Below are 13179 nucleotides of genomic sequence, written 5' to 3' on the forward strand. Positions count from 1 at the left end.
AGACACAGGAGGAGGCAAAATATACATAATCTGATATCATTTGACCGTCTGCATGTTTATGAGAGGCTCTGCATGGATGTTGTGACATTTTGTCTCCACGCGGTCCACAGCGGCAGTACCAGGATCAGATGGATCAGGTGAACACCGGCAGGCCAGTCACTGAGATGCATGCGGTCAACAGCCATCCTGAACCTGCAGCTGCTCCAGTAAAACCAGTACAAAAAGTTAGTTTACTCACAGCACTCAGAGCTTTCTCTCTAGGATATATATTTAAAAAATAAAATTACACACTCAGCTGAGCTTTATTTATATCAATAACTTGGGCTGATCACATGAGCAGCTTTGCAGCTGTATGTGTATTATGTTGATTTATTCTTCATTTATTATAAATTCTCTTTAGCTTTTGTGCATCAAATAGAAGTCAAAAAGAGTTTGCTTCCTTTGCACTGAATGAGACAGCATTTATTTACTTCATATTTATTACACATTCAGCTAACAGTCAGATGGTGAACTGGATAAAGGGCTGAACGTCCTGATCAGGATCTCTCTGTTAGCTCACTTGTAACATTACATTTCTAACTCTTCCTACTCTTCTGTGTGGATGTTGCAGCTTTCTGCAACAGCCAAAGAGTTTACTCTTCAGTCTTCAGCTCAGGCCTCACGCGGCACTCCTCCACCCATCCACCACTCTGCTCCCCCTGCCGCTGAGGCACCGGCCCCGCCCTCTCAGCACAAACATCCAATCAGGACATCGGAGCCAGGACAGCAGCCCAACACAGTGTTCGGCAAAGCCATGGAGACGTTGTCCACCATGTTCCCTGACTATACAAGGTAACACTGGAGCAGCTGTTTAAAAAGAAAAGTGTCATCCTCCTGCTGCAGACTCACATTTAGACCATAGTGTTCAAACCCACTTAATAAAATGTATTAACTGTGTTTGTGTGCTCAGGTCGGAGTTGATGAAGTTTGTTCAGGAGCTGCGTTCATCCAGCGGTGGAAGTTTTAGCAGCATGTCTTTACAGGATGTAGTCGGAGGTGTGACCCAACTGATCCTGGACCATCAGGTAGACGCATTCTTAAAGTGGTTTTAAGGGTTTGCAGTGAGGTTCCTGGTCGAAGCTCAAATTGGGAGATGATGCAAATACTGGGTTCAGACTACACCATATCTGTCCAATTATGGACTGATCTGTTGTCTAAACCAATGGTATATTTGGACCATCATGATGCCCTGATAGAAAGACTAGCATCTCAAAATTGTTGGACTGTTCTGACCAATGTGAGTAAGGATAACGGCTTCTGGCAAATGAAGGAACAACACAAGAGAAGGAGAGCTGAATAATAGAATAATTTCAGTCATTATGGTTACATAATGAGAATTACCACCTCCAGCTCTGAGGTCATGGTTCTCAGCCAGAAGAGGGTGGCCTGTTCACACTTTTTAAAACTAACCAGTAAAAAGCATATTGCAGTCTACTTTATCACACAGGTCCCGTCTCAGGTGACTGATACCAGGATTTGCGGAGGCTTGCAGAAAGTATTTTCTTGACTATTTGACTTCATTTCTTCCTCTCAGGAGAGGTTTAACTCGACCAGATCCAGCGTTCTGGGTCGTAGGAGTCCAGCTCAGTGTGCTACCCCTCCGTTGATAAATCCAGCACCGGTGTGGCAGCCAGTCGGACAACAGAGAGTCAGAAGTTCCAACGCTGTGAGTCCAAAAATCATCATTTAGTAGTGTTCAAGTTTGAAGCTGCACATTTTCATCATTTCACTGTTAGTGTTGTTTTCCTGCTGTCGACTTGCAGTGCTGTTGTAAGCCTTGATCAGAGTTGTAACTCATTTCTAGTGACCAGTAAATCTTCGAATTTACTTTAAAAAAATCGATTCCTTTTGAGCAAACATCAAACAAAAGGAGTGCATTTATTGAGAACTAGTTTCATTTGCTAATTAATACAGTCTGGTATGCGCAGCATTGATAGGGTTGGGTGAGCGTTTAGCAGGGCCTGACTGTGCATGTCGATTGCAGCTGAACATGGAGGATCCCTGCATCATCTGTCATGACGAAATGAGCCCGGATGACACCTGCGTGCTGGAGTGCAGACACAGCTTCCATAATGAGGTGAGCAGCGATACCAGAGACTCACGGTAAACTGTTGGGTCTAAGGTGTGGAACAAGCAAGGTGCAAAATATGGCAGCAGATAAATAGTTGAGTTTTGCTTGGAGAGATTTGTAGCACAGTATCTGTGTGGCAGCCACAACAGGAGCTATTTTCCTTAGTGTTTAGAAAAAGGTAGGGTACCTCAGTGCTTCCTTTATTGCCTCCTTTAGCAGAGGACACACTGCTGGCTACAGGACGTCAAACCCAAAGGTTAACTATGAGCATAATGCATCTTCTTATCAAGTTATTTCCTTGTGTTAAAAGCTTATTTACATATAAAAACCTGTTAAAGTGAATTTTAAGGTCTGTCATGAGTTAGTCGGCATTAGTTACATCCTTTGTAGTACTGCCAACATTGGTGTTATCATTAATTAAGCTTGAATAGAGGCAGGGTTACAAGCTGGATAAGCAACATGTCCTTTTTCTTTATAGTCTGTTTATTCTTGTTTATTTAAAATCCAGACGTTGGTTATTAACTAATATTTTCTCTCTCATGTGGCCTATGAAAGTTGTTGTAGTCCATCTTCAGGACATTCTCAACAACTTCTGAAGTATTGAGGAGTCTTGTGTCTTGAGTGGAGAAGCACTGTGCTTCTTTTCCTAGCCCTGAGGAATTTTCCTCCACATCATTTTCCACTGAGGTCAAGGAAAAGAAGGCAACTAGAGGATGGTGTAACCATGTTCTGCACAGGCGCTGGGATATTAACCCACAAAGAAAAAGGGCTGCTGCTAAATCATGTGAACTGCATGATTTTCACTTCATCAATTGGTTGTAATATTGTGGCTGCACAGTGTAATACGAGCTAAGCTTGGTTTTGTTTTTATAAAAAGGCCTAGGAAATGGAAGAAAGCGTTAACACCACACACTGGATTTTTTGTGAAAAGCATCCAGATGTGGCGTCTGGTCTAGTTTCAGGCTTTAAAGTGCTGTTTTCTGTGTTCAGTGCATCAGATCGTGGCTGAAGGAGCAGAGCACCTGTCCAACCTGCAGGACTCACGCCCTGCTGCCAGAAGATTTCCCCATGCTGACTGGCCGGAGACGTCCAGCTCCATGAAGTCTTAACCTTGCTTCCTCTCACTACTCATGTGTACGCTTTTATCTTTTTGCTTTTCTTATTGCATTAAAATCTAAAAAGGCTTTTGACTTTTCTTTTTTTTTTAAATGAAAGGTTTCATGTAATTGAAAGAAATAACTGTTCCGTGTTTTTTGCTTGGGATTATTTTATGGTGGCTAAATTTGCCATAAAACAAGGGTTATTTTAGATTTTGTGGACAGCTGCTGAGACTCCTGCAGCTGGTGAATGAGGAAGTCCCGGTAAATCCACAATGTGCCGCTTTCAGACTTGATTAAACAAGTCTTCATCTGTGAGCTTCAGAGCAGCTACCAGGGTGAATGTTTGGGATTTTTCTTTTTTAAATTTCTCTATTTTTATCTTCGTGCAAAGCTGTGCTAACCAAATGCTGGTTATGTTTTTTTTATGTGACTTCTGGAAATAAAATAAGAGGAAAGTGTTGGTTTGGACTCAGAGATGCTCTGACATCAGAGCTGAAACACTAGCTGTACTGGGAAAAAAAAAAACATTAAAGTTATAAAACCCACTTGCATTCTGACTGACTCATTTAATCAAGCTGTACTCTCAGATGACTTCTGCTGCAGCTCTGAGGTTTTCAGGACTAGACCCACAGAGCTGCAGCTGACTGGATGTCAGCTGGACTTCTAAACCACCAGGTCCTGAAAGAACAGTCCCTGTGATGCTCCACATCCTTAAAAAAAAACAACTAGGAAATATGAAATCGTTTCAAAAAAGAAATTTATTAAACTGAAATAAAACTTTAAAAAGAAAAGAGTTTGGTCACATTAACATGATGTATTATTAGGGAGGTCTCTGAAGGTTTGAATAATTTCTCCAGCTTCAGTTGCATGTTGAAGAATCTGTTCAGGCAGACGAGTTTGTTGCAGGATGAGAAGTGTGAAGGTCTCTGAGCTTCTCTCAGAAATGATAAGTTCAGAGTCTGCACAGCTTCAGAGGAAAGTTCTCTGTGATCAGGTGATCATCATGGAGCACGACGACAACGTTGACTTCAAACTCTGAAGGAAAGAAACACTCATGATCGCACTGCACAGAGAAGTTTTTGTTTTATCAAGAGCATGTCAAATTTAAGTTGGGGTTTCATTGAGTTCTCCACAGTAGCACGTAACGTCCTAACTCCTGGCAGCAGTGAGGACTTTTTCCTTTAGATCTGATATTTGTTTACAACTGCGTCCTGCAGAACAGCCAACAATAACACTAATGTCTCACCTACCTGATCATCATTTGAGGGGCAGAAACAATTAATAACAGAGGCCTCTGTATAATATTCACCCCCATGTTCACTGAAAAAGAAGCCTCCTGTTCTAATTTTCTTTAAGCATTTTATATGCCAACTACCTGAACACTGATGCCACAGTAGAACAGTGGGTAGCACTGTCACCACACAGAAAGGTGGTTTACTGTTTGAAACCCAGCTAGAGCCTTTCAGTCTGGAGTTTGCATCCCTCAGTGCTACCTGGGTTAACTGGTGATTCCAAATTGGTTGTGGACCTGAATAAAGTGTGACTTGTAGTCTAAAGCACTGTACAAATGCCAGTCCAGTCCAATAAATCTCATCCTGCAGATTAACTATGATTTTAGAATGCAGGCCATAGTCCTTGTTTAGCTCCACCTGCTGCAGATGGAGACTGACATGGTCGTGATCCTGTCTGAACATGGAAGCAGAAGTCAAAATGCCCTGAAATTCTGTTTTATCAAGAGACTTCTAGATGGGGGGAAAAAATGTTTTTCCAGTGGCAGAAAAAGATAGTATACAAAATCAGAAAGCTGTGGAAACTGGTTATCAGTGTATACAATAAAACAGCAAAAACAAGAACATAAAACACCCCATAGTGAGGTTCAACTGTTAGTGGGATTATAACAAAGTGGAGCGATTTGCACCGCTGGACTGAGGGGCGGTGTAAAGAGGTGGAGACCAGCTCTCTGGAGAAATGAATAGCACTTCTCTATCTGGCAATCTGATGGATCAGACTGAATTTGGCAGTTGCCATGAAAACGGTATCACTGCACTGTGCCAAGTGTAAAGTTCGGTGGAGGGGGGATTATTATGCAGGGCTGTTTTTCAGGAGTTCGGCCCCTTTAGTTCAAGTGAAAGGACCTCTTAATGATCATCATATTAAACCCCCTAAATGAAGAATGGGACATCACTCAAGTTCATATTAATGTGAAGGCAGACAAATGAATAACTTTGGCAATATAGTGTGTCTCTTTGTGATGAGAACACTCTCTAGATCTGAAAAGATTTAAACGTTCAAAGTAAGAACTTGTGGTTAAAAATGCTAAACTATAATAAAATTAGTCTGCTGAACTTTCAAAATAAGAGCCACAGGCTTGTTAACCAGTAAGTCTAGTAAATAAAAAACTAAAATGAGCCTTGGAGTAAATTGTTTGTGTGAGAATCACAGGAATGGATTTTACTGACCGACTTTGAAGTTTGTTGTCTCCAGCGTGGGGCAGGTGAACAGTCTGGGGAAGATCATATAGATGGGGATGGCGAGGCTGTGGCAGACGTCACCTTCAGCTATCTGGATGTTCTGGATCTCTGTGGCGTCTCTGGCGTAACCCTCAGCGCAGCCTGAACACAGCAGATGCTCATAAAACCTTGGGCCTTGCCCAATGAAAGTTAGACTGATTGCCTCACAGCGTGCACTTACCGCAGGTCTCCACCCGTACCAGCTGCAGTTCAATACTCTTTATGGGGACGTCCGAGTTTTCCACCACCACCTCTCCAGTAAGCGGCAGGCTGATCACGCAGTTGGTGGCATCTAAATGTCCTCGGATGAGAAACTTGGGAAGTGAATTTTTCTGAAAACACAAAGCAAGTTCATCCATTGAGAAGAGCTTTAAACTTTAAGAAATCAAGCAAAAAAATAAAAATAAAATAAAAATGAAGAGATTTAACACGTTTTCTGACCTCGCGGCTCTGCAGAGTGTCTGGAGTGATCGTGAAGTTCACCGGTGTGGGGATGACTTTAGATTTCTGAGGCTGGAAGTCAAACAGAAAATGATGTGACACAGTTTAACAAAGCTGAAGAAAAGATAACTTTTCAACAAAATCAGGAGGTGAGGAAACAGAGAAGTCTTTTTTTAGATGCAGATACTTTCTTCCTTAAAACAAACAAACAAACAAAACAAAACAAAAGACAACCTTAAGACAAGATTAAAAAAAGTTAGAAATGACAATCAAATATTTATGATTAAATATTCAAAGGTAATTCTGATCCATAAAAGTGTTATTAAATAATTTTTTTTACCATATTTGACCTGATATGTTTTATTACCTATCAGTGATGGAAACAGGGTAAAATGGAAAAGGTTTGCTGTAAGCTTATTCACACACAGCAGATCAGATAACAATAACCAGGTGTGTTTCACTCACCTGGCAGTGCACGATGAATTCACAGCTCCTGCTCAAATCTTTGGCCAGCAGGGAGCGCTTCATGTCACAGCGGAGGGTGTACTGAGGAGTGAACAGAAAGGTTTAAAGCCAGGATGCCACGACATTATACTCTTTACAAGGTTTATTTAAAAGAAGCATGGCAGCGTGATGTCTTAAAGATATGCAGGAGTCTGTCCATTCTTTGAACTGAATCTGGTGAGGTTCATTAAAGGGACAAAACTTTTTTTACCCATGTGAATCTTTGTAAAGCTGACGACGATGCATGATATTTTCCCTCCAACTGTCCAGTCACTAAGTTAAATGTCTGTTTCGAAGGTCCAGAGCTATAAAAACGCATGTTCTTCTTTCTTTTGTCTGGACCAAACAAACTGCACTGCTGCCCTGAAAGCAACAGAAAACCCTGACATACACCATGTTCTTCACACTCACTTGAATGTTGACAAAGACTCCGTGGTAGGTCTCGTACAGCACTTTGTTGCCTTTGGTGTGCAGAGGGAACTCAAAGGGAATCTCAGTCTTTCCTCCAGGGATTTTTCCAGCCTTGGCCACTTCAATGTTACTGCTGATCAGCTGGATGGGCTGCAACATGTTTCAATGTGATTATTATTAGGAAATTTGACTAGCAGTTAGTCTGACCTAGCAGTCAAACATTTTAAACCAGGAGTTCAATGATTATAAACGTATAAAGTGAAACTTGTATCCTGTAGGTAAAATATAACACAAAATCAATGACAGATAAACACTGTTTGATGAAAAGTAAGGACTCAAACAGTAAAACAATGGGTTAAACAGTTTATGTCGCTTATTAAGAGTCTGTCAATCATATTTTGAATTAATTCAATGTTTACTTAAAACAATATTTCAAAACAAAAGGCCTGACTGATTCTTATAATAGTCTTGTTTTGTTTGAAAGTTCAGCTCAGGTAAATAAAACTTCTGGATGATTAATTTATTTACTTTTTTCTTGTTTTGTTTTTTTTAAATACTTCTGTCTCATATTTATGCTGGTGAAACTTCTTTGTCAAATGGTAAAGGAAACGACCCTTTTACTAGTCTTTATCTCCACTCAAAGTGATTTTAAAACAATATCTTAGACGTTCACCTTGACAGAGTTGTAGAAAGCCTCAAAGACACCGACACTCTTGGAACTCAGCTGCAGATTCACGACTCCCTCCATGCTCAGAGAGATGCCATGATGCTGCAGTGCCTCCTTACAAACCAGCAGGATGACACCAGCCACTGTTTCCTGCACACCAAGCAACACGGATGAGCTGCAGTCTATCAGTTTTTTTAATATACACAGTCCCACATTATCAAAGGCTCAAAAACAATTGGTCAAACTAAGATCAGTTTAGCAACATTTTGCCGAATCTGATGGAGAACACAACCATAAACACTTCACAGTTCATCCTCCTGCTTCTATCAGCAGTCACATGACCATACCCATACCATAACTCTATCTCCATCACGGCTGGAACTGCTTGGCAGTCAAATGTCCAGTTACTTTTGGCTTCTAAAAATGTAGATGCATTAGTCTCTGCTTGAGGTTTCACTTATATTTTCCATCACAAACTACGATGTTATGTGTATATATCTGATCAATCTGTGAGGATTTCTGCGGCGAACCTCACAACAGACACATTTCGCCGTCACACCGACAGTCAGGTGCCCGATCATGTGACGCCGGCGACTGGTAGCTAAATAACTAGCTCGGGTTGTTACAGTACATTGGTTTAGTAGCAGTTACATAGCTACATTATTCATAAATAAAGAAAAATACTGTATTATTAAGGTTAGCTGACGAGGTTGCAGAAGCTGCTGGTGCTAGCTAGCTGTGGCAACTTACCCCTTCTAGATAAACTTTGTTTGCTCTTTTCAGCCTTATATCCAACGTGACGCTCATTTCTGATCATTACACGGCACACAGTCAGTTAAAAAAATGCTACCCCCTCTCCGGCCTCCACCTTACTAATCAAAACACACACACTAAAAGCGCTAATTTTCACATCTGTTAGCCGAGTTCATGTTCCGTTTTGGACTAACAACAACACCGTATCCGGTCGGTCCGATCCTTCACAATAAAGCGACAACGCGAAAGACGATGTGGATTTCCGGTCCAAATGATTCAAAGTAAAAACCGAAACAATCTAAAGGGAGAGAAATAATTTACAAAAGGGTAAAAAACAAACAAACTTGAAAACAACGTTAAACTCTATGGAGCACTCTCCATGAAACAAAAACACTGTCTTCATAGCTTTGCTGGTGCCTGGAGAGAAAAAAAGATTTTGGTTTTGTGTGCTCAAGTCTGTTTTTGCAGCTTGCGTAGAACAGTACAGTGGAGGTGACCCACCAACTGGTACTGGAGCATATCGGGATGTCTTAAAGTGACATCACTTCAGACTAATATTGAGATAAATTACTTTCATGGTTTAGTGTGTTAGCTAATCACCAACATATATGTTGAATATTTGTAGACCTGGACACATTTTCTTTAATCCAGCAGCAACTGCACTAGATATGCTAAATTTGTGCATTTATTTATGTATTTTTTTTTAATGTAAATTGGTGTTTAACAGTGTTTACCTTTTTGTTGCTTCTTATTTTGGAAATTTTAAAGTCACTTTTAGATTTTACCACTAGATGGCTACATTGGGCTACTTTACACAAAACAAATACATAAAAATCTTATCTTTACGTTTAGATTTTAATTGTTCAGAATGAGATATATGAGGTTGTCCCTTGTTTTTTGATTTGATGCACTTGTAACAGGTGTTATTGTGCGGATATTGTCAATATTCTGTACAAACCAAACAATTAAAGTCCGTTATTGAAAATTTAATATCTCTCAAATCTCAAAGTTATGTAATTCTGAATGAGGTTACACGTTTTATTTGTTTTATATAAATCCCCTTTTATACCACAAACATCCATCTTCTTGCGCTTATCTGGGGCCAGGTTGCAAGGGCAGCAGCCTAAGCAGAGAAGCACAGACTTTCCTCTACCCAGTCACTTCCTCCGGCTTATCCTGTGGAGCACTGCAAGCTGAAAGATATAATCTCTCAAGTGAGTCCTGGGAAAACTAAAAGCAAAAAGGTTAAGAAAAAGAAGAAAAGGCAGGAACTAGACCTCATGACAAAAAACTGCTTTTCTTTAAGAAAATAAAAGTGAATAAACCCTTAATTTTAATAAAAATGAAAATAAAGTCCCTCTTTGCTTGCTGGAGCTGGAACTGGATACTTGTAACATCTCAGATTATAGGCAGAAAACATCACACAAGATGTCACAGCAAATAAAATCCTTTAACAGGGGCTTTTGTGTTTTAGTGTGTGGCTCATTATATTTTCAACTTTCATTTCAAATCAGCTCACATCACTGTATGTGTGTACTGCATTGCAAACACAGGCTTCAACATTTATTTCATGTGAAGAGATGTTGCATCAGGGGTTGCGAGTTACCTCCAGAATATCTCACCGGTGGTTCTCACATTATTTGACATCTTGAGTGCAGCTTTAATGCTTTTCAAGCTGAAAGAAAAATTCTGCTGACATGTTACTGCTTTGTCTGTTACAGTAAATATTAGTTACTTTGGACCATATTGTTTGGACCAGACACAAACGCCACCAGCCATCTCAACTTCAGTGGCTGCTCCACAGTGTTGCCACAACACAAGGCTGACAGCTAAAGACAACTGTGTGCAGGCTGAGCCTCATTCGTCCTTTGAAAGGCTTTAGCCCTTCATCTTTCAGTTACAGTGCTACTTTCTTTACAGTGAAGAAGTTGTCGCTATGCAAATTTGCTTGCAAGTATTTTTTTTATAGAGAACTCCCACATTCATTTACTATTATACAGATGGCCTGACGTTAAAAAAAAGAAGAAGCACTTTCTCCATTCATTATATATAACTACTTGTATATAACAACTAGTCAAATTAACTGTTGTGTATACTGAATGAGTAAATATACTTTCCACTATTCCACCATGGGGGAGGACAGGGGCTGGGGGGAGGTGAAAGCAGTGGATGATTTAAACACAACACTTTGTTTTTAACTAAAAAGAAACACACTAACAAAAGGGATTCGTTTTTATTACTTTTTACATAACATACCCCTGTATCACAATCCCTGATTTATTATTATAATACCATAATGATATTTATGTCTAAAACACAACAACTAAAGGTAACATTTGTTTTTTTTCCAAGAATAACAAAATCAACATTAGTCATACGAATACACTAACAACTGTAAATGTGTAATAAGCTTTAACATTTTTCTGATGATTCAAACATATGTAGAAATATCCTCTGGCAGGTGCAATATTACTCAAGCTGCAGAGGAACTCCTTATTTAAAGAAGAAATCATAGCGCCGACTAAAGATCACAGCAAGTTTTCTTTGAAATTTATTTTGGTGGTGTTTGTCTAATCCAGTTATGTATTGACAGCCACAAAATCGAAACCCTGCAGATATTATGGAAACTGAAACGTTACATGAAGCATTTAGGACAAATTCTTCTTCACCTACTGCTGTGTTTAAATACATGTGGCACTATAGTGCCAGATACACTGTAGAGCCCATATTTATGTTTTTGAGCCAATAATAACTTAAACTGATGTGTCACCATAATGATATAAATTCAATTCTGCAGCAGGTGTCAGCGAGACACATGGTGCACAGCAGTAGGATTCAAAGATTTGTACCAAAGCAGGCACATTTACTGTGGTAAGCAGACTAGTATTGATACACCACTCAACCCATTTTTATACTACAAGCCAGATTCACACTCACTTACATCCCTTTATTTGAGCCATTTTAAAATCAGAAAATCTGGGGGTCACCCTGCCCTGAATATAAAAGTAAATTTTTCTTTGGTATCATATTGGTTTAATTTTTTATTATTTTTTTAATTTCTTGCACGGCTACATGTAGTACCTTCACAGGCCACTAGGACCACACTTTGAAAATCTCTGCTTTATTCTATGTATCTTTGCCTGGTATGCTTAGAATGAGTGGATCAGTCTAAATTGTGGCACTAATATCCAGCTCAGTCACTTTCATTGTATCTGGTCTCACAGGAAGGTCTGATCAACCCAGTGCTGAAAGCCTGTTAGGAGGGCCTACATTCATAGAACACGAGCTATATTCAGTAACTACTGTTTTGTGGAACTATTTCTCAATGCCTGCAAAATTTCTAAACAGAGTTGTAAATGTCGTCTGAATTTTAAAAACATCTGGTATGTGTAACAACAATTTTAAAAATAAAACTTGAAACAAGCAATTATCAATTGGTGGTTACGTAAAAAGCTTATCATATGAGAGTCCTCGTGGTTTTCCACTAAAAAATTTGTTCGGATCTACTGTTGTTCAGATGAAATGCGCAAACACTATGAGCTGTTTGTGTCATCACTAGTCCTGCAAGTGAAAACTCTTGCCATGATCTTTAGGGGGCTCTGCAGGAAATGTTTTAATCACAAGTGAACAATCTGGGATATTTTACATCTTTACACCTCGCTTTTTGGGAGCGATTAGAAAGCAAGCTGTAAAGTGTTAGTAGTGATGTTTAGAGAAATATTTTGACAGGACTACTTGAGCACTGTTTTTTCCATCTCAACTAAGCTAAGCAATGGCTTATTCTAGCTTCATACTTAAGTACAGCTCAGAAAGAAGTATCAGTTACTTCATCTAAATCTTAATAATAAAATAATTCTCCAAAACACGTCTTTAAATACTAAACTCTTACTTTATCGGTGTATAACTTAACATTCTATTCATTCTAAAAAGGTCTTCAAAAGCATTTATAAAGAGATCCATTCAGTGTTGTTCAAGTTACTTGAAAAAAGTAATCAGTAACTAATTACCTATTTTCTGCACAATCCTGCACATAAAATAAAATAGGTTTTTGTGTTTACACTCAGTCTTTCAAATAGATGCAAGTAAAACACAGCAGAAAAGAAATAAAATCAAAGACTAGTGGTCCAGTCTCTCTATTTTCACCTGTATAGAAGGAGTGGGGTAGGCGGAGATTTGCTCTGGTGCAGGTGCGCCGCAGTGGTCAGTGGAAGAATCCACGAGTTTCTCTGTGAATTTCCCATTATGTCGTAGCGTACTCGGTGCTTGCTCGGAAGTTAAGGGGTTTTTTGCTGCAAAATTTTTTATTCCCATGCAGTGAACAGCGGACGCTAATGTTTTTGTCACTTTTTAAGGAATCAAACTCAAAGTAAGGTCAGTACTTCCACGCTTTAAACGTTGCATGCTCATACTCTCTCCCGTACTCATTATATTATTCATTCTTGATCTGCACACAGCTGTTGCCACGAACGTGGCACTCGCTTACATCATTGTCATGAGACACTCACAAAAGAATCACGGTTTTAGTAACGCAGTAACGCAGCGTTCTTACGGGAACGTAATGGTAATCTAATTACCTTTTTTGCAATAGTAATCCCTTACGTTACTCATTACTTGAAAAAATAATCGGATTACAGTTACTTGTAACGCGTTACTGCCCATCTCTGCTCCCATTATTAAAACCCA

General features: G+C 39.5%; 2 protein-coding genes across 3 annotated transcripts in view; one reads left to right on the plus strand and one right to left on the minus strand.

Moving 5' to 3' along the window:
• Positions 1-3749, plus strand: part of ttc3 (tetratricopeptide repeat domain 3) — a 30944-nt gene extending 27195 nt beyond the window's left edge. For both annotated transcript variants that reach the window (XM_005748326.1, XM_005748327.1), the window contains 6 exons: positions 111-224; positions 611-831; positions 950-1064; positions 1574-1705; positions 2024-2116; positions 3101-3749. In XM_005748326.1, coding sequence (XP_005748383.1) covers positions 111-224; positions 611-831; positions 950-1064; positions 1574-1705; positions 2024-2116; positions 3101-3211 — 786 coding nt within the window. In that variant the 3' untranslated portion in view covers positions 3212-3749. The remainder of the gene's footprint in view (positions 1-110; positions 225-610; positions 832-949; positions 1065-1573; positions 1706-2023; positions 2117-3100) is intronic.
• Positions 3750-3956: 207 nt separating this feature from the next.
• vps26c (VPS26 endosomal protein sorting factor C) lies at positions 3957-8727 on the minus strand. The gene is made up of 8 exons (XM_005748328.1): positions 8494-8727; positions 7750-7893; positions 7077-7226; positions 6627-6707; positions 6162-6233; positions 5902-6052; positions 5670-5822; positions 3957-4245 (listed from the first exon to the last, which is right to left on the minus strand). The coding sequence occupies exons 1-8, from the start codon at positions 8548-8550 to the stop codon at positions 4163-4165; spliced, it is 891 nt and encodes a 296-aa protein (XP_005748385.1). The 5' UTR covers positions 8551-8727; the 3' UTR covers positions 3957-4162.
• Between the last annotated feature and the right edge of the window lie 4452 nt (positions 8728-13179).

The sequence above is a fragment of the Pundamilia nyererei genome, unplaced genomic scaffold (assembly GCF_000239375.1).
Source record: "Pundamilia nyererei isolate P.nyererei 1_Seehausen unplaced genomic scaffold, PunNye1.0 scaffold00219, whole genome shotgun sequence".
In the NCBI taxonomy this organism is placed as follows: Eukaryota; Metazoa; Chordata; class Actinopteri; order Cichliformes; family Cichlidae; genus Pundamilia; species Pundamilia nyererei.